Genomic DNA, 22,098 nt, shown 5'->3' with positions numbered 1-22,098 from the left:
ATTTGGGAACAAGTGAAGGACTCCAACATCCAATAAAGCCAGTATGGTGTAGTAATTAAGATGCTGGACTATAATGAGTTAGATCAGACAGACCTGGATTCCAATCCAGCCTTATTCATGGGAAATTGGGGACTTTGAGACAGTCACTTGCAGTCAGCCCAAACCTAGATACAGGGGTTTGTTTGATGAAATGAAGAGTTATTCCATAAACATTGTCTTGAGCTCTTGGGAGAAAAGACACAATATCCACTTGATGAATTAATGGATAACTATATGTTTGTTGAAGTTCTGCCTGGTCTTTCAATAAAAACCAAATTAAATCAAACCAAACATAAAGCTTGAAGAGCAGTTCACAATCCAACCAAAATAACAGATAGTAACTTCAAAATGAAAACAACAGAACAATAAGAGATCGTCAAAGAGTACACACAAACCAGTTGGAGTTCAATTGTATTTTAAAAGTCTGGTAGAAAAGAAGAAATGTGCCTGATGCTTTAAATTTAAGCTTAACTTTAAATTAAAGACATTCAAATGATGACAGACTTTCAAGGCAGTGGTCACCGGTCACTTCATTTGGAAGAATAGGCTCCAGGGAAGGAGGCTGATAATGCATGAAAAATATTCATACGGCAAAAATACAGCACCACAAATAATAATATTTAAGCCTAGATGGCTTTGGTTCTTATTTCATCCTTCATCTCAGCACATTGCAGCAAGCTATCCAAGGCATGTTGAGGTATCAGCTTGTTCTGTTGCTGTTAATTGTTGTTTTGTTCTTGAAAGTTGTCTAAAGCAGAGGCTGTTTGGATTTTCATGTCAGACCATGTTTGAAACAGGAGGAACAAATCTGATTTGGACAGCTGCCTTAGGCTCTCTGACAGATTGCAGACTTCTTGAATTCTGTCAGCATGCATAAAACAGTGATGTTCTCAGATCTGAAGCTTACTATAAATCTCTCTCTCTCACACACACACACACACAAATAGAAAATATGATTTTGTAACAAAAAAAATCAGTGATGCATTAGAAACATGTTTTGAATTTCTTGACATTATGATACTTTCCTCTAGGTTTTAATGGGCCACTTAGTCTTTCAATGTCACCTATAGCCTAAGAGCATATTTGGGACTTAGATTCCCCACAGCTTGCCTGGGAGGGGCACGTCAACAATATGTAGATATTTAAAGTTTCTTTAGGCAAAGTATAAGCAGCCGCTCCAACTTATACATACATGCAGATGCACATATTGATCCACAGAGACTCAAATAAATAAAATATACATACTGAATACTTTTAATACTTTTCAATAATAATATTTAAGCCTAGATGGCTTTTTTATTTATGTGCATAAATAAAATATACATGCACATTTGAAAAGTATTAACATACAGTTACTTCTATGTCTTCATATTATGGAGCGTTGTCCTCAAAGTATTTCCTTTAAGAAGTAGGCAAGCTGTCTATCAGGCATACCACCATTTCCCATTTATTTTCTTTTAAGATTTATTTACTTTTAAAAATTAAGCTTCAGTATGCCAAAAGGAAATATAGCCTCTTTTATTAACAGGTGCCCCGCTGAATACATTAGCACCGAAAAGAGTGCTAAATGGCTCTTTTGATTAAATTTGCCTTGACAGTCTATTTATAAACAATGTGTTAATTTACCTGCCTCCAAGACAAAAAAAATACACATAGACAAAGAGTAAGAAAACAGTTATGACTAAAGCCTTGAATATTTTTTCCTCCTTCCAAAATCATGTGGCAGAGCATTCAATTTCAAATTAACATGCAAAACTATAATAAACACCTATAGGAGCTGATAGAAATATGTGGGACAATTAATATGTTCTACTTTTGTGTTTCAATTATTATTTTTTCCCCTCCTAGCTGCTCCTGATTCGGATGATGTCGCTCTCTACGTTGGCATTGTGATAGCCGTGATTGTGTGCTTGGCTATTTCGGTAACTGTTGCATTATTCATCTACCGGAAGAACCATCGAGACTTCGAGTCAGATATTATAGATTCCTCGGCACTAAATGGTGGATTTCAGCCTGTAAATATAAAAGCTGCAAGACAAGGTTTGTTTTCAGTCACTATTAACAAAATTTAAACAAAAGCTGCAAGACAGGCGCCATTTGTTTGTTTCCAGTCACCATTAACAAAATTTAGAGATATGCCATAAACCAGATTTCTCCAACTAAATATCCTGTAGATAAATTTATCTAGAAAACTTAATCTATAAGAACTAATGTCATTTGTCCCTCTTCTGCATTCTTCTTTTTTAAAAAATCATTACCTTTTCTTTCCTCTTACCCAATCTAAATTGTGAGTTCTTTAATCAGGGACTCTTTATCAATTATATATCCTGTGTAGGATTTAAAGAAAAAAATAATTTGGGTGGTGAAATGCAGCCCCTTCCAAATTCCTCTCCCTTTTCTATTTAGCTTTGCAGTACCAAGATAACTTCCACTAGTTTGGTCTATAGAATTATTTCTGATAAGTTTATTTATTTACTAGAGACCTGTGTCTCTAGTAAAGTTTATTTACTAGAGACCTAATATGATAGACCTGTGATTGTCCATTTTTCAGGATTTGTTTTTGAGAAGAAAGATTTTCCATGAAGATCCATGTAACCCATAGAATTCAGCCATGCAAGGATTACATTTTTCTATGCTGTACAAGAAACTACATGAACAATAAGAAATGCCAAATGAATAAGAAAATTATAAAACACTCAAAACATTTTGATTCTTTTGACTTTCTCCCAGAAGCTTGGAATGTTCTGATAGTCTCCTATATGCAGTACTAAATAACTGTAGTTATTGTGCAAGCAATTACATAGGGGAAACGACCAAGTGGCTACAGACCAGGGTACATGAACACAAACTAGCTGTCCGGTGCAAAGAACAGTGCTCTCAGATCTGGGCACATATGCGGGAGCCTAATCACACATTCAGCTTTCAAGAAGCTGAGGTTGTTGCCCGTGATATAACTAAAGGAGGATGCCTTTAAAAGAAGCCTGGTTTTCCAATAGCAATTCTATCAGTACGCATATCGAACCATCACCAGCCTACCAAGCACTGAGACACCAGGAAAGACCCTGTAGGAGGAGCAGAGACCACTTCCCATTGGTCTCCCATTGGGAGCAGGGACCACCTCCCATTGGGAGCAGGGACCGATGCCACCCCTCCCATCCCTGGGCATGTGGACCCATCCTATGAAGGCACAGCCAGGCCTGTCTAAATACAGAGGAGCTCGGTAAAGCTGCCTCAAGTTATAGCAGACAGGAATAATGAAGAACGAGCTGGGCCAACTACAAGGTCACGAGCAAAGCAACATATTGCAATAGCTGGCATGTTAACATCACCTCCTAGAGAAAAGCATTCCAGGCTGGGTCGGGTACAGGAGAAAGCAACAACAAGAGATAAGCCTCCTTTAACCAACATGACAAAGGAAGCAAAAACAACAGAGCTAATTATGGATGGGAGGCAGTTGAGAGGGCCTATTATGCGTGCAAGGGCTAAATTGATTAATGATATATAAAGGCAAAGATCTCTGTAATGGTAGCTTAATACTCTGACAATATCAGCAGAGGCTGACGAAAGCTTAGTAAGTACATTAAATGTAATTTTAAGTTTCAGAGATCGCAGGATGTCTGTTTCTTATTTTACAAGTATACCTGGAACTCATATTTTTAGAATAGTTTGTGATACTAAATAAGAAAGAATCTGTTTAATTTTCTCACTTCTTCCAGCTCTTCCAATTTATTCTATTATCACTGCTGCCACTTTGCGTGTCCTCCTTCTCTGAGGGGAAAGTCCCTTCCCATGTCGATTCAAAGAAACTTTTTAGAAGATGGAAAATAAAAATTAAAAAAATGACCTGAATCCGCTCCTTATTCATTTCAATAGCAATATGATTAAATTGTTCAGAGTTATGAAAGCTACATGGTAGCCATGTGCTATCCAATAATTTATAGCCTAGAAAAACAAATTTTGGGGAGGAAGATAACATAAAATCTATTTCCTGACATGCTTCTGCTCTTCTTCAAAAATTCATTGTGGCTTTTCAGTGAATTTTATCGTGATAGTCTGACCTGTAAATAGGTACTTCAACCTCAAAATGAGACATTCCAAAAGGTCTGGAACATCTTACAATCTTGAAACGCTATTTTCAAGACCAGAATGCTTTGAATGGCCAACCTGGGTTTGGGAGCATTCTATGATTAAATGTTGACTGGCCTATGGCCTATACAATACTTGTTTATATTTCCTCTCTCCCTTTCTGACTTCATTCACTCCACAACTGGTTTCTATGGGTTTTGCTGTGCAGCTTTTTCTTCATTCTGCCATACTCTCTATTGAGTCCTTTACTTAGCAAGGAAATCAATGCAATCTAGCGTCAGCTGCCACCTCACACTTGCTTTTGCCTCGCTACCCTGTGACGACAGTCTGCCATGAACTTTGGGAAGTGTGGATGGGATGCTGCTTCAAGGTCACCTGGTTGGGAGAAGAAGGCAGCTGCCTTCCAACTTAGGCTTGAAGTGACCATTCTGAAAACATCTTGCTTAAACCTGATTGGATATGGAAGCATAAATTAAGGGAGGGAAAAGTTGAACTTAGGGATTTTGACATATGATTTTCAGTTCTGGATATGCTTTACTGCAATACGCTTGACTTCTAATAAACTATACCATTCTCAACCAATGGAATCAAGGATCATTTCTAATTAGAGGTTTAAGCTGTGACAGGTCTGACATCTAGCTTGTAAGACCACTTCAGATCACATCTACTGCAGATAAAACACAGTAGATTGACTGGAAGGGGCATCTGGTAGGCCCCATCAGATTTCAGCTTTATGAACTTTTGAAGAAAGGAACCTTCACATCCTAGAACTTCAATTCTGTCTATTTCTATAACAACATATGGCCTAACAACTGTCTTTTTTTTAAATAAAGTTTTATTAAGTTTTAACAAAACAAATAAAACATCTTATTTGAGTACAGCATGGTTCCGGGTTATCACATTTCCATACAGACACAATTTCATATGCATATTCATCTTATATATTCAACTTCATATCTTATTACTCTTTTTCCAACTTCTCACTATTTCTCCCTTTACTTCTCTTAATTTTCTTTTATGATTATCTCATTTTTTCTTAGTTAATTGTATTTCTTTTACCTAAATTTCTATAACTTTTTATTCATTATACTTGTACTTTCGTCTGTCTTGTTTACAATTTCATTATGTTCTCTTCCAACATTCTTAAAAAGCAAAATTCCCTCTGTGATTGCCAATCGGAGCGTAACACCTTTAAGTCTTATTGTTATTATCATGAAATTTCATTAAACATTAAATTTGTGCATTCTAAAATTATAACATTCAAATTTCTAATCTATTTTATATCATGTAAATCTCATCATTCAGACTCTGCTTGGTACTTCCCCTTAAAAATGTAAAAAGAAAAATTCTAAAAACATAGCAAAAACAATATACATATATAAACATTAGTGAACAAAATAGTTATTCAAATTCATTCTAATACTGGTATGAGCCTTGTAAATCTTCCACATTTCTTTTCAATATTTATCAGTTGAAATGTTTCCCCCTCTTCTTCATTATTACTTAACTGTTAATAAACATACCATTGGATAGTCATACAGTTTTATCTTATAAGTTATTTACTATTAATAAGCAAATTAATTATTCAAATTCATTCTAGTAACTGGAATAAATTTCCTTATAAATCTTTCACATTTCTTTTCAATATTTTATCAATCTTTAGAAACAATTACAATGTTTCCCTCTTTTCTTTATTATTGCATTAATTATAAATAAACATACCATTACATAACAATACAGTTTTATCTCATAGATTATTTACTTATTTCATTTCTAACTCATTAGAGTATTCTACTACACTATCTTTTGTACCTTTGCATGATGATAGATGATAGTTTGTACTTGTGCTATTTGTGCACTATAACAAGATGCTTCCTATATTGCATGGTATAAGATTGACAAGGTTGTTCTCCAGTTTGATTAAACTTCTACAAAGTATTTTCCACTTTTCAAAGGCTCAGGATATAGTACTTTTCACATCTTTTCTCAGCCCTATCAGCCTCCTGGGGATTTCTTTTCATTGGCTAGTTCTTAAGCCTTTACAATCTCCTACATCTGTTTTCTGCCATGTTGACATTGCAGGAGCTTTCTTGTCTCTTTCCAATATTTCTGTCAATTTCACTGATCACTTTGCTGGTCTGCAACTGCTGTGCAAAGTCAAAAGTTATTCTGCCAATGCTTTTGGAATCTTTGCTGCCCTTTCTGGAAAAAAAGTTCTACTTTGGGACATTTCTAGAACTGCAGGTTGATATACCACATCTATGAGAAATTATTGATTACAGGTAATTCAAGTATTTAAGCTGCTTCTGTTACAGCCCTGCTCCCTTCTACCCTATTTTAGGAACACTTAATCATGTTCTTTACCCATAACCATGATGTGCAGAAATCATCTGGAAAAACATCAGATTCTTACCTGGAAAGGTGAATCTTCATATGTGAAATGCCTTAGTATGACTACATACCAGAGGTGGTATTCAGCAGGTTCTGACCAGTCCTGGAGAACCGGTAGCAGAAAATTTGAGTGGTTTGGAGAACCAGCAATACCACCTCTGACTGGAGATTTTACAGTACCCTTCGCCTGCCACGCCCACCAAGCCATGCCCACAGAACCGGGAGTAAAAAAATTGAATCCCACCACTGCTGCTTACATTACTACTCACATAATTTTGGCTGCATGCAGCAGCTTAATATTTTCAAACATTTTCAGATTTCAAGTTCCACAGCCAAACCTGAGATTCAGTCATGATTTAGTGAAGCCTTTCCTGACTAATAGAAGTTACTTTTTATCTGTAGTTTATGAGCGCATTTTTTTTAACACGGTATGTTCAAAGTTGTCCTGGAAACTCTGAGGGTTTCATTCATATCAAATCCAGACAGGGACTGATGGGAATGCTGTTGTTGAGGCCATAGCTTCTTGACCTTAATGTTGCATTTTTTTCTTCTTCTTCTTTAAAACAGATCTCCTAGCTGTTCCTCCTGACCTTACTTCTGCAGCAGCTATGTACAGAGGCCCAGTTTATGCTTTGCATGACGTCTCTGATAAAATTCCAATGACCAATTCTCCAATCCTGGATCCCCTGCCCAACTTGAAGATCAAAGTTTACAACAATTCAGGTGCAGTCACACCCCAGGATGAGCTGTCGGATTTTTCATCCAAACTCTCTCCACAGATTACCCAATCCCTACTGGATAATGAAGCATTAAACATTAAAAATCAGAGCCTTGCACGGCAGACAGACCCATCGTGCACTGCTTTTGGGACCTTCAACTCTCTTGGGGGTCATCTGATTGTACCCAACTCAGGTAAATTATTATTTACACCCATTTGCTTTCAAAGAACATTTCTCGTGTTATTTCCAGAATTGTGGGGGTTGTTTTTTTTCCACTCTAGCAAAGATTTTGCATCATTATAGAAAGCTGTATCCTACATTTAAATCAGAGAAATATTTTTCTCCCATTTGATTTTACTTGGCTATTATACATATTCTTCTCACTAACTTCTAACTTCTTCTGAAGGAGAAAAATGCAGAACTCTGAGTCATTGCCTTCAGATAGAGACCTTAAAGTGTCAACTTATTTGAAGTAGGATGCTCAGCCCTTTGGCTTTTTTCCCCTTTCATGTATCACAATTAAAAAAGAGGGAAGAGGGAGAAAACCTTGAAGTTCAAGGCAAAAAGAGTTCTGTTCTCACTTGACATAAAAAGAACAAACTAATTATAAGAAAGAAATCCATTCCAAATTTCTGTTTGTTTCCTCCAGCTCAGTCAGAAGGCAGATGTTTATAATACAATAGTTCTTTCTCTCTGCATTTGCAACCTCAGAATTTATTTATTTATATTTTAAAGATAAATGAACTCTTTGAAGGTCAAATAGGGGGAAATAACCCAATAATGAAGAAGAAAATGCATTGTGGAATTAAATTAATTATCTTCCATAATTATAATGACCATTTGCAGGTATTCCAATAAACTCATTTGTGTGTGAAGTTCTGTCTCCTCATAAGAAGAGATGTTGTGACACAGAACAAGGTAGCAATAGCACTTAGACTTATATACTGCTTCACAGTGCTTTACAGCCCTCTCTAAGCAGGTTTACAGAGTCAGCATATTTCTCCCAACAATGTGGGTCCTCATTTTACCAACCTAAGAAGAATTAAAGGCTGAGTCAAAACCTTAGGTTAGGATAGAAGGAATCGAACCCCTGGCAGTGTGAATAGAGTTGGCCTGCAATATTGCATCCTAACCACTGTACCACCACTGCTCTTAGTTGGACTGAAGTTCTTACTGGATTTGGGGGGAACCTTCCCATACAGGAGGGGTTTTAGAAAGGGAAGGTAGGGAATATTCAGTGTATTATCATCATTGTTCATTAATGTGCTTATTTAGATGCTGAGACCATATCATAGTCTGTATATACAAAACATAGCAGGGCAAGACCAACGGGCCAGGAATGATGTTGAGGGAGTTTGTTGGTGTCTGAATCTGAATGGTCATGAGGACAGCACCTAACCCCTAGCAAACTCTCTACCTGTTTATCTCTCTGTCTTGGAGCTTGCAAACATTCTCATAAACTTATATTGATCAGGGTCACTGAGATAACACATCATTTTCCTCCCATCACCCAGATGCTCTTCTTCCCATTTAGAATATCTGAAATGAAAGGATACCAATGGAAACGTGATTGCTTCCTGAACTCACAAGAATGTTCACCAATGGAAACTTTAGTATCCCTAAATGACTATGGAGATTCTCAGCCATCCTGGTCATGGTTGCCCCAAAGGTGCTTTTTCAAAAGGCAACTAGACTTTGGTTTTTCTTCAAGAAATGTTGCTTCTCATTCAAGAAGCTTCTTCAGTTGCAAAAACTGAATGAACTGAAACTGAAATAGCTTCTTAGATGAGAAGGGAAACATCTTCAATGAAAAACAGTCCAGTTGACTTTTGAAAAAGCACTTTTAGGATTTTTAGTATCCCTACCACACCTGCCTAAAGACTTCCTTTCAGAGGAGAAGATCTGGTAAGGATTCTAGAACTAGTTGAGAGATTTTTAACAGTACCTTTAATTTTGCAGCTATCATCTTAAATGATTACAATTTAATTGCATTTTGACAGCATACTTTTACAGGCTGTGTTTTAAGCTACACTCTAACAAATATTCCAAGCTGCTGGTAATAAAAAAAAAGTCAACGAATATTCCCTATTCTGTAACCAAACTTACATTGGTTCATCTAAATGGTGAATAATGACCAGATAAAGCTGATATCCTCAGGAACATGAAAGAGACTACTGTTGTTTCATGAGCAATGTTTCGTTGCCCTTTTTTCCAAGTTTCATTAAATAAGAATTGCCAAGAACAATGATCCCATTACTACTGTTTGGAATAGTAAATGCAACTCTGGGCTTTCCCCTCCTCATTTTTACAGTCTAAGCAGCAGTATAACCATCTGTTCATTTCTTAAATAAAATAAAAGCAGTTTCAGACTCCTAGAATGCAGAAGGCAAACACTGAGGCACCAACAAGTCAGAAAACTACATCTATTAAGATGGCTGTAAAAATCCCATTTCTATTTCAAGAGTCCTGGTAAAATCCTGTCAATCTCCAAAAAAGCATATTATTCAAAAGTTCAGGTGGTTTCTCCCTTCTCTTTTATTTGCTTCAGCTCTTTCTCTCTCTCTCTCTCTCTCTCTCTCTTTTGTCATCTTGTTCTATAGGAGTAAGTTTGCTGATTCCTGCGGGGGCGATTCCTCAGGGGAGAGTTTATGAAATGTATGTGACGGTTCACCGAAAAGAGAACGTGAGGTAAAAGATTCTGCTGCTTGCATTTGCTTGAATGCTTGCTGAAAGGAGGAGTCCGCATGTGCTAATGTAACATTCTGATCAGCATATCTGCTTGGACTGAGGCAAACCTGAAAAGATGCTGAGGCCATAAAATGGTTTGCGAGCAAACAGACAAGCCTTACTGAGGGAATGATCTCTCTTCTCTATTGACAGGAGCAAGTGATGAAATATTTCACTCGAGCTGTTTGTTTTTTATTTGTCAAATTTAGTTACCACCTCTCTCACTCACAGTGTGATTCTAGACAGTTAATTGAACAGCTTGAGTAGTTAATAGCTATTTGGCAGCAGTATCAAAATAATGAAGGAAAATCGCAGATATAAGGGTACATTCCCCAGGCCAGGGGAAAGAATGGAATAGGATGGTATTCTCTACCATTCAAACTTTATATTCTGCATCTCATTCCCTTACGTACAGGTTGTCCTTACTTAATGACAGTAATTCGCCCTGACATTTCAATCACTCCGTCATAAGGTTGTAAAGCATAATGTCATGTGACCTCATTGCTTAGTGACACCACTTCTGGCATTCCTTAGTCCTGCCATTAAGCAAGGAATGCAGGTTGTTAAAGGGGTTAAAGGAGCCAGCAGTATATGGCAGGAGCCAAAAAAGGCAACGCAATCCTAAATTGCATTAACAAAGGGATTGAATCAAGGTCAGGTGAGGTACTAGTATTGATCTATAAAGGCTTAGTAAGGCCACTGCATCCAGTTTTGATCACCACACTATAAAAAGATGTTGAGATTCTAGAAAGAGTGTAGAGAAGAGCAACTAGGAGGGTCAGGGAACTGGAGACTAAAACATATGAAGAACAGTTGCAGGAACTGGGCATGGCTAGTCTAGTGAAGAGAAGGACCGGGGGTGACATGATAGCAGTGTTCCAATATTTGGGGGGCTGTCACAGAGAGGAGAGGAACAGCCTATTTTCCAAAGCACCTGAAGGCCAGACAAAGAATGATAGATGGAAACTGATCAAGGAGATATTCAACCTAGAAATAAGGAGAAATTTTCGGACTTTGAGAACAATCAACCAGTTGAACAGCTTTCCTTCAGAAGTTGTGGGAGCTTCATCACTGGAAGCTTCCAGGAAGAGACTGGACAGCCACTTGTCAGAAATGATACAGGGTCCCCTACTTGAACATGGTGTTATACTAGATGGCCTACAAGATCCCTTCCAACTGTGTTATTCCCAGCATCTGAAATGAGAGTGCATGAATGTAAATATTGAATGGAGTGTTGGGAGGCTCCCAACAGGCAAGGGAATGGTTGCTGCCAGAGAGGGGAGGATGCACAAGCTGCATCCTGAGTATGGCAGAGCCAGGAGTGATTGCTGCCAGGTGGGGAAGACTTACCCGAAGGACTTGTGACCTTCCTTGGTAACTTCATCATTGACTTTGCTGGTGGAAAGCCGGCAGAGAAGATTACAAAGAGCAATCACATGACTGCAGAATGCTGCCACCATCATAAGTGTGAGCCAGATCGCAATCATGTGACCATGGGCCATGGTACTGTTGTAATTTTGAACAATTGCTGAACAGGTATTCATTGAACAAGGACTACTGAAGGTGATGTGTATTTTGAACACTTCAATTTTACAACAGTGGATCCAAAAAGCCTTGCATTTTAATCTGATCATTTCAGCTTTCACTTACTTTCTCCAGTGACACAGCCTGTTCTGTTCTCAGCTGCAGCTAGACGCACTTCTATAATCTCATAATCTGTTCTCTATCCCTAAACTAATTGCTTCCGAAAATTAATTATAAGAGAAATATGTCACTTATATTTTGGAAACGGGGAATTATAACAAAGGTCTGACTGTGTGACTATTTGCCAGTTATTTCATAAAGTACTATTATTCCCTCCATCTTCATAAACCTAACTTCCAAGGCAGGTCGAATTTTAAATAAATGCTGTCCCTATATTTGCTGCATGAAGGTAGGATCTATTATTCAATCCATGTCTAATAGGTCATCACAGCTACAATTTCTTCACACTCAGCCCACCTCAAATGTACTTTGACACAAATACACTGTTGATTGCCTACGGTACACGTTTGGCCTGGTGCTTTTCCCCTCTGCTTTTGTAGTGATGGATTAAATAAAAGCGCCCATGTTGCTTTTAAGAAACAAACATTGACCTTTCAAATGGAAATCACAATTATAATGCTAACTTGGTTACTGTCTTTTAAAAAGGGATATAGTAGAGTTGCAAAAAAAAGCAATTAATGCATTAGGGGCTTAAATAACTCTCCTAGATGGGAAAATTACAATGTTCAAACTTTTTTTTTTCACTTGGATGTAGGACAGTAAGGAGCAGAGATGGCATTTAGCAGGTTCTGACCAGTTCTGGAGAACCGGTAGCGGAAATTTTGAGTAGTTCTGAGAACCGGCAAATCCCACCTCTGACTGGCCCCGCCCCCATCTATTCTCTGCCTCCCGAGTCCCAGCTGATCGGCTGGGTCTTCTTTTGTTGCCCTGCACAGGAGAACAGAGCTGGAAAGCAAGTTAATGGGGTAGAGAGGGAATGGATTTTGCAGTAACCTTCCCTTAGAATGGGGAAGGAATGGAGATTTTACAGTATCCTTCCCCTGCCATGCCACGCCCACCAAGCCATGCCCACAGAACCGGTAGTAAAAATAACTGAATCCACCACTGGTAAGGACATATATTTAATCAGAATAAAGCTGGAAGGGATCTTGAAAGTTTTCTAGTCCACCCCTTCTGCTCAAGCGGAAGACCCTATACCATTTCAGATAGGTGGCTGTCCAGTCTTTATTTAAAAACCTCCAGTAATGAAGCACCCACAAGTTCTGAAGGCAAGCTTTCCACTGGTTAATTGTTTTCACTGTTAGAAAGCTTCTTCTTAATTCCGGGTTGCTTCCCTCCTTGATTTAGTTTCCATCTATTGCTTCTTGTCTTGCTTTCTGGTGCTCTGAAACATAAGTTGACCACCTCTTCTTTGTGGCAGCCCCTCAATACTGGAACACTGCATATCATGTCACCCCTCGTCATTATTTTCTCTAGACTACCCATAACCAATTTCTGCAATCATTCTTCATATGTTTTTGTCTCCAGGCCTTTAATCATCTTGCTCTTCTTTGCACTTTTTCCAAAGTCTATCTAATATAGGAACATACATAAGCTGAAAGGAAAATGTTTTTATCTTTGAAAATATTGGACTCAGGGCAGTGTACTGAAACTAAATGCAGAATAACGCAGCAAGTTCTTTGTCCTAATTTGGTTTACAGTTTATGCTGAGATTAAAAATAAAAAGAAGGTGTTATAACACATAGGTTTTTGTTTTGTTCTTTTTTTACTTGTTCTTGTTTAGTGTTGTTCGTTTTTCATTTTCATTTTGAGTTACTGTATTGTACTGATTTTTAAATTGGTCGCTATTGCAAGATGGGAGGTCATATAAATGTAACAAAAATATAAATAAAGTTAAATATGGAATTTGCTGCCATATGGCATGCTGATAATCAGTCTAAAAAGTTTTAAAAGGGGGGACTATACAGATTCATGTGAAATTAGGCTCTTACTCTTAATGATGAATTCTACATTATTAGTAGAAGAGAATGAAATATATAAACTTAGAGGCATTAGCTGGATTGCGGAATTTTAAAAAAAGGAGATTTAGGGAAAGATAAGTAATGCTCTCAAAACATTGATGCTTTAGAGTCTCACTATGCACAGTCTGATAATGAATCTGTGTCAATGTAGAAACAACATTACATGTAATGGCTCATTATGCTAAATCTTCAGGACTGGATTGTAAGATGTATTTACATTATTTTTCATGAAATGTATGTGTTCCTCCCTGACACTGCACAATCCTGTTTTGCTCTTTTCAAAAAATAGTTCTGAGGCAAGGATAATTTTGCAAGTTCAGTGTGACATCTCTGCTATCATCCTATCTTGTATAAGTATAATATTTTTTTCTGAAAGAGTATCTGAAATATGTTTAGGTTTATGTGTTTTCTGAATGCATTTTTGGCAATAGTAGATTAGATGGATCCAGAAAGCATTTTTTGTGTTGTGAACCATAATAACAATAGACATACATATGTACTTTCTTGGCCAAAATTATGTTGAGTGTCAATTTATGGAAGTCTCAAGTAAATGATTAATATCAAATGAATAAAGTTTTGTTCTAATTATCAAGACACATAATAACAGTTTCTATTATAATATCTTCACATTTCTTTTTTTTTTTAGTTCTTATGTAATGTTGATTTTGCTGTTACTGGTGCAATTTGGGTATTTTTGCCACCTACAATAATCTGGCATTGTTCTTTCAACTTAATATTTGTTATAAGAAAATAATAATAATAATAATAATAATAATAATAATAATAATAATAATAATAATAATAATAATAATAAATCATAGCACAATATAGCATGCATTCTGGGCAAAAGAAAGAAGTACAAATGTAGGATTGGCGGAGGCTGCCCAAAACATTTTTGATCATGCCAATTTGGAGGAGACAATACATTTGTATAAACATTTGCATGAAGTAAAACTTCAGTAAAATACCAAAAAATTTAAAATTTGCAAAGTATGTCTGAAAGGATAATCATCTGCTCCTATGGCTATTCATCTCAATTCTTTCACTCTGTATTCTTTCCACTACCACCACCTTTAAATTTGGTGTTAATCAAAGTATAGTATTTTATTCCAGCAAACCAAATAATTGGCATAATAACAAAGAGGACACAATTGAAATAATGAAATCTGTTTGTCACTCAGAATTATATATACTATAAATTTCTGCAAGCATACTAATTGCCAGCATGGCTTTCCCTGAGGAAAACCCAATATTGTAATTTAGATTAAAGAGAATCATTAATAGCGTTCTCAGAAATCATAACTACAGACACCAGGTTTCTTGGGAAAAGTCGTAATAACTGTTTACTGAATTTGATTTTCTAGATGAATGCTTAATATAGTAATGATGCCCTCTAGGATAAATACATAGGGGGGAAAAAGATTCCTAGCAAGTTTTAAGAGATGTAACATAGGTAATTGTAGTACATAAGTGAATGTCATCTTAAGTTGTACATGACATTCACCACATATTTCTGAGGAACCAACAGCAGATTACTATAAACCATTCTCTGCCCATTAAAAATTTATTCTGGTTTATGCTTCTTAAAAGAAGCAATGTCATTCATTGCTGGAGTTCACAGCTGTTATTTCTTAAACTATTTTAATGCATTCTAATGAGAATAGAAAGCACCACCCGAAATCTTGTGGTATGAATAACCTAAGTCTATGAAAATGGGAAATGGGGTCATTAAAAATCTTGGAGGTACAATAATAACAATTTATGGGTATTTTTAATACACTCTTCATTTACACTGGTGAAGATGCACTTGTGACATTTCCTGATACTAACTGCATTTGTAACATAATCCTAGATTTTAGCATGCAAATAAAAACTAGCCTAGAATAACAGAAGATATTTTACATTTTTCTACTCAGACAGTCTACTGTTGTGACCATTCTTAAATCTGTGTTGCAAAATATGACTAATGAGGCATCAACAGAATTGAAATATTTAAATGGCTTACTTAGTTCTACTTTGTTCTGTGTCTAGTAATGAATATTTATCTATACAGAAAAACAACATTTAATGGCTCATTATGGCTAAAATATGTTCATGAATTAAGTTCATTCTCCCCCCCCCTCTCTCTCACACACACACACATACACACACACCTGGACTACGGTGCCACTGGGGAGAGAGAGAGAAAGAGAAAGAGAGAGAAAGAAAGAGAGAGAAGAGAAGAGAAGAGAAGAGAAGAGAAGAGAAGAGAAGAGAAGAGATTGATTTCAGTTTCATGAGCCCCATTCAATATTTGGGATATTTACCATAGGAAGTTCACAAGAATTTCCAGGCAGCGTTGCTCTATAGATACAAACTTTTGTAGAGCAGAACTGTCTGCAAGAGTAAAACTGTTGAAGGTATCTCAGTTACCACATGAGCCACAACACTGCATTGTGAGGGTTTGTCAGCCTTCAAGATTTTCTCCCTTTGCTTTGCATCTTTCGGCTGTAACGGGGGGAGGAGGGGAAAATGGTTATGGGAAATGAGCTGGAGATGTTACAAATCAGAACTGTATAAGCTAGGGGGGTAGATTCTTGCTTAGGTTTCTATCCTATGCTATGCGCAGCTGCAACTCTTTATCAAAATATGTCAAGGTCAACGGACAGAGGCCTCATCACTACCTGGAGATACTCACATGATGATATACACAACTTTTAATTGGATGAGCCAATTGAACTATTGGGGGTGGGAACGTTGCCATTACTTTGTATATGTGATTTACGCGCCCATTCTCTCATATTCAGAATTCTTTTGTTGCTAACCACTTGATTTCTAGCAAAAGATATCTTTTCTCTGATTAAAGGAGTCTAAGTATTTCTTTCTTGGATTTTGAATGGAGCACCAGCTGACAGGGTTTTTCCTAATGAAGAAGTCTATGTAGTTTTTTTTTCTCTTGTGTGTATTGGTATCAAATACACAAGTCTTTTCTGCAATTAATATCATTTGAGTAGTGCTGGCTGGGGGAAAGATGGGAAGAGTTATAAATATATCTGAATAAGACTATAAAATATACCTGAATGGCACTGTAGCTCCAGTTGTCATTCATATGCTACAATGACTCTTTATGAGTTCTGCAGCATAGAGATCAATCAGTCAATCAGTCAATCAAAATATCCTTCTATAGAGTGCAATATAGAACATCGACACAAAAACCTGCATTAGCAGAAATCTCCCAACTCAAATCTTCTAGTTGACTCCTCTTGATAGTCTCTGACTGAGGCCTCAAATTAGTGATTTTGGATTATTCTTTGAGAAACTGAAACCCGAATTCTAATTTGATTCTGTCCCCCATCACCCCCAGCTTCTTATTTCTGGCTTGAGTAGAGGGACAAACAAGGCATCACAGGTTACACATAATGCTAAACAAACTGCAGGCAGATTTCCTATCTTGGTTAGCTGCTCCTACTGACAGCATGAGCGATCAGCTGAGTAATCAAGCAGTATGCCTCTGCATAATTTTAGCATGAGGATGAGCATTAGATTGGGTTTTATGATTAGTGGCAGCCTCATATTACTGTTTCTGGCTCAAACTGAGGGTTTCAATTAGGAAAATATTTGCATTATTGCTAGGGTGAATTTTTGCATGAAGAATTTGTAGAAATCTGCATAATGTTTTGCTTTGTTTCAGGAAACAAAAGTATAAATCCTCTATTATAAGGCAGATTAATCTTGAAGAACGAATGGAAAGTTGATGAAAAAAGATATTGTATGTGTGATAAAATGATTAGGCCCAGAATATGGAATGCTTTGTGTGAATATGAGTTTTAAATTTGGCTGCTAATATGATAAAAGTGATTTAAAGGCAAAGCTTAGCTGACAATGAGAATGCTTTAGAAATTGCTTGGCACAGAGAACAAGTAAGACAAGGATTTGTCATGTCTCCTTGCTGTGTGGTGTAACAGATTTAACACATAATCAGAGTTGGAAGGGACCTTGTAGGTCATCTAGTCCAACCTCCCGCCCAAGCGGGAGAATGTATAAGCAATTGTTCTTGTGACATTGGAGGTGTGTTGGCTGCAGATATAATGCACATGTACTTTTCCATGTATTTTGCTGGCTGAAATCTGAATGATTTGCAGTGAATGTCCAATAGAATGTTTGTACGTTGTAGCAAGGAGTGTGAAGCTGAAAATTCATGTGTCAAAGAACAAACATAGATGTGTTTGACAAAGAAAATCAAGTGATTTTATAGTTACATGTCTGTATGTGTGCACGTGTACAGGTGCATTATAGAAATGGGAGAAATTAGAACAAGGGGATGTATTGATATACTTTGGTAAAAGGTTTACCAAGTATGGGAAAATAAAAGCAGACCTTCTAAGATGGAAAAATACCGTATTTGCCGGCGTATAAGACGACTTTTTGCCCTAAAAAACATGCCTCCAAGTGGGGGTCGTCTTATACGCCGGTAAATCATTGTCACTGGTGCAAGAGCGACGGGGCGGAGCTCCGCAACTTGCGAAGCCCCTTCAAGCCCAGCCGAAGTCTCTCTTCCTCCTCCTCCCACCCACCCACCCACCCTCCGCCCGGCTCGGGCGCATGCGGAGGCCAATCTGGAGGTGGGGTGGGGGGTGGAGCGGGAGGGTCTCTGGCGGGGCCACTCGCCCAGCCAGCCCCGAGCCGCGTAATGGCCCGGGGAGTGGGGGGAGAAGGTGGTGGGGGTGGACTGTGGCGCCCCTCCTTCTGGGCAGCGGGGCGGGGCGGCAATTTGCTCCTCCCGCTTCTCCCTCCCTCTTTGAAAGACCGGGAGGGCTGTGCTTGGGGCAGGGGGTGTCCTCAGGAAGTTCCTGATGGGACCCGCTGGGCAGGGCCACCCGGCTCCCGAGCTGCTTTCCAGGGTCCCCTTGGGAAGAAAAGGGTCCGGTGGGCAGTGGAAGAAGGCGAGCGCCCTCCTCCCGCCCCCTGTCCCGTCCCGTCCCTCCTCTTGTCCCCTCCTCCCTCCCCGCTTAAGAGAGAAAGATCTGCCTCCCTGCACCGAGCTTCCACCGGCGCCGCGTCTCCCGGCCAGCGCGCGCTGCGACTTGGGAACCGGCCAAGCAACTTTAAAACCGGCGGAGGCCAGAGATAGCCGGAATTACCCTCCACACCACACACACACACACACACACACACAGAGAGAGAGAGAGAGAGAGAGTTGGCAGCTGTCCATCCCCACCCTTGGAGTCCCGATGGCACGCACGCGGGGCTGTCACAAAGAAAGGGAGAGGAATTGAGTGCCAGCCTGAGAAAGGCGAAGCTGCCTCTCTAAAGCATTTTGGTGGCTTTGTAAGTTTGGGGGAAAGGGGTTGGGGGTGTCAATCAAGAATTATATCCAGAATACCCCAAGTGTTACAACTTACCGTGTTTGCCGGCGTATGAGACGACTTTTTGCCTTGAAAAGCATGCCTCCAAGTGGGGGTCGTCTTATACTGCGAGTATATAACAAAAACTATATTTTGAGTGGAAATGTTGGGGGCTCGTCTTATACGCCCAGTCGTCTTATACGCCTGGCAAATACGGTACTATTGGAAAGATAATAAGTAGTCTGTGGATCACTAATAATGATTGGATTCTAGATTTAATATAGAGTTGGTTACCAGTAATAGTTTGAGATGTTTGGTCTTCTATAGAGACAAAGAATAAGGGTCAAAGTGCAAAACTAATATATAAGGAAGAGTGAATGAGTTGAAAGGAAGGGAGAAAAAACTGGAAAAAAAACATGGTGACTTGATGAGTTATAACATCACTAATTATTTTTATTTTTAATTTCAGCATAAACTGTAAAAAAATTAAGACAAAGAACTTGTGTTAATCCTGAATTATTCTGCATTTAATTTCAATAGATTGTCCTCTTTCAGCTCACATGTTCAGCTATATGTTCCTATATTATCCTCAGTTAACAAGATGTTACATGAATTCTTGTATCTATGTGGTAGAAGTAATGTCATTTACAAGGATAAATAAATAAAATACAGAGGAATTACTACTTCAAATTTGCTATAGAGTGTATAGCAGCATACTCTTTAATTGATTTTTTTACCAATGTATCGTCACATAAATTGCCTGCCATAACTTGAGAGTTATTTTCCCTCTGTTTTTTTCTGTTTTTCTTTCTTATTCTTTTGCAATGATTTTAAGCACAAATAATTGTTAATATATTATCGTTTTAATAATAAATAACACCAAACTTCTCTTTGATATCAGTTCAGGGATAAATAATAACAGGGTTTATAATAAATCAATTACAATGGTACCTGATCAATGTATATTTTCTTCTTCCTTTATAATCCATTCAGGCCACCAGTAGAAGATTGTCAAACCCTTTTGACCCCTGTAGTGAGCTGTGGGCCTCCAGGAGCATTACTAACTCGGCCTGTCATTTTAACAATGCACCACTGTGCAGAACCAAACACCGAAGACTGGAAAATTCAGTTGAAGAACCAAGCGGACCAGGGACAATGGGAGGTGAGGTTCTTGCCTTTCACTTGCATGGTTCACATTGTCTGATCGAATATCCATTAAAATATATAGTTTTCCTGAAATGTATGTATTGTGACCATTTTTAAATCATTTCATTCACATTTCCCACTGGGTGTTGGGACTGCAATTTCCATGGAATGTTTTGAGTTTTTAATACTTGCATCTAAGGGATGCGGTGGCTCAGTGGCTAAGACACTGTACTTGTTGATCGAAAGGTTGGCAGTTCAGCGGTTCGAATCCCTAGCACCACGTAACAGAGTGAGCTCCCATTTCTTGTCCCAGCTTCTGCCAACCTAGCAGTTCGAAAGCACGTAAAAAATGCAAGTAGAAAAATAGGGATCACCTTTGGTGTGAAGCTAACAGCGTTCCGTGCCCCTTTGGCATTTAGTCCAGTGCTGGGATTCAAATTTTTTTACTACCGGTTCTGTGGGTATGGCTTGATTGGCGTGACAGGGGAAGGATACTGTAAAATCTCCAGACAGAGGTGGTATTTGCCAGTTCTACTCAAACTATTCAACATTTTCGCTACTGGTTCTCCAGAACTGGTCAGGACCTACTGAATACCACCTCTGGTTTAGTCATGCTGGCCACATGACCACCGAGATGTCTTCAGACAGCACTGGCTCTTCAGCTTCGAAACAGAGATGAGCACTGCTTCCTAGAGCTGGAAACAACTAGCACATATGTGCAAGGGGAACCTTTACCCTTACCTTTTACTTGCATCTTGGCAGGCTATTATATTAATAGGGTAGAGCTATAAATTCTGAAGAATAGTAGACAGTATATTGTGTTACTCCTGATTGTTTGGTATGTTAGGGAAAAAACCATGATTCATGCCAATACTATCAAATAAGAATTAATGCCAGCAGTATTAAGCAGATTTTGGGTAGGTAAATGGGTTTTAAAAAGTTCTAAATTATCAGAAGATGGTAGAGCTTGGAGAATTTCTATTCTTTCTTTTCTTTTCTGGAACACTTGTGGTCATTTTAAGCTGTTTTCTTAATTCATAAACTCTTAGAAGCATGCAGGATTAATGGGATGTATCTAGTTATACTCCATATACATTTGGTTCTTCCATCTTGATATCGAAAGATTGAAGAGGAATGTAATATTCATATGAATACTACAGCCTTTTATGAACTTGAAAATTTTGTATAGTCCCAGAGATAAAACTTGATCAAACAAAATACAATAATCACATTCAACCAAGTATTAAAACAGTTCTTCTTTAGACTTTCCCTATCAATACAGAGATGTAAAAGGGGCATATCTAGTTCAGACATTTCCATCTTAACCTAAGTGCTATAATTTATGATTTCTTGAAATGTTTTTATCTTTTGTTATAATCTAACATTAACTTTATACTTGAAAGTCACTGGGAAAAAAGATAAGGTATGATGGCCTTTCTTTTTTAATAAACATCTCTTCAGTCCAGTTTTATTGTATTAATAACTCTTTTATCTACTCAGTGGTTGGAAATATGTCCAAACAGGTTTGGAACAAAAGAGTAATATAGGTAGTTTTTGACTTATGGCCACAATTGAGCCAACATTTCTGTGTCTAAGCAAGACAGTTGTTAAGTGAATTTTGCTCCAATTTATGACATTTCTTGCCACAGCTGTTAAGTGAATCACTGGAATTGTTAAATTAGTAACATAGTTGTTAAGTAAATCTGGCTTCCCCATTGACGTTGCTTGTCAGAAGGTCACAAAAGTTGATCACATGACCCTAAAACACTATAGCCATTATAAATATGAATAAATATGCCATGCATCTGAATTTTGATCATGTGACCATGGGTATGTTGCAATGGTCATAAGTGTGAAAAGTGGTCATAAGTCTTTTTTTTCAGTGTTGTTGTAACTTCAAACAAACATCAAATTAACTGTTATAAGTAGAAGATCACAACCTATACATTATTTTGCAGTAGGCGCCTGCTAATAAATCTGTACCATCACTAAAGTAGTCAGCATTGTTTCTCTGTTAGTTTTGGGACATGCTTGGTTAATATTACTTATTTGGTAAAGAAACACATACTGTTTCCTTTTAGATTTACTCCTGGTAGCATA

The 22,098-nt window shown here is 37.9% G+C and overlaps 1 protein-coding gene across 1 annotated transcript in view; it reads left to right on the top strand.

The window, feature by feature from the left end:
• Window positions 1-22,098, top strand: part of UNC5C (unc-5 netrin receptor C) — a 358,016-nt gene that overhangs the window by 305,330 nt on the left and 30,588 nt on the right. The window contains exons 9-12 of the mRNA XM_087962879.1: window positions 1,888-2,079; window positions 7,084-7,428; window positions 9,836-9,923; window positions 19,846-20,014. Coding sequence (XP_087819005.1) covers window positions 1,888-2,079; window positions 7,084-7,428; window positions 9,836-9,923; window positions 19,846-20,014 — 794 coding nt within the window. The remainder of the gene's footprint in view (window positions 1-1,887; window positions 2,080-7,083; window positions 7,429-9,835; window positions 9,924-19,845; window positions 20,015-22,098) is intronic.

Source organism: Notechis scutatus, chromosome 4 (genome assembly GCF_049901735.1).
Source record: "Notechis scutatus isolate UNSWTSFEM ecotype Mainland chromosome 4, rNotScu1.2, whole genome shotgun sequence".
NCBI lineage: Eukaryota > Metazoa > Chordata > Lepidosauria > Squamata > Elapidae > Notechis > Notechis scutatus.
The sequence above is the reverse complement of the archived record's forward strand: the minus strand, read 5'-3'. Positions and strand labels throughout refer to the sequence as shown.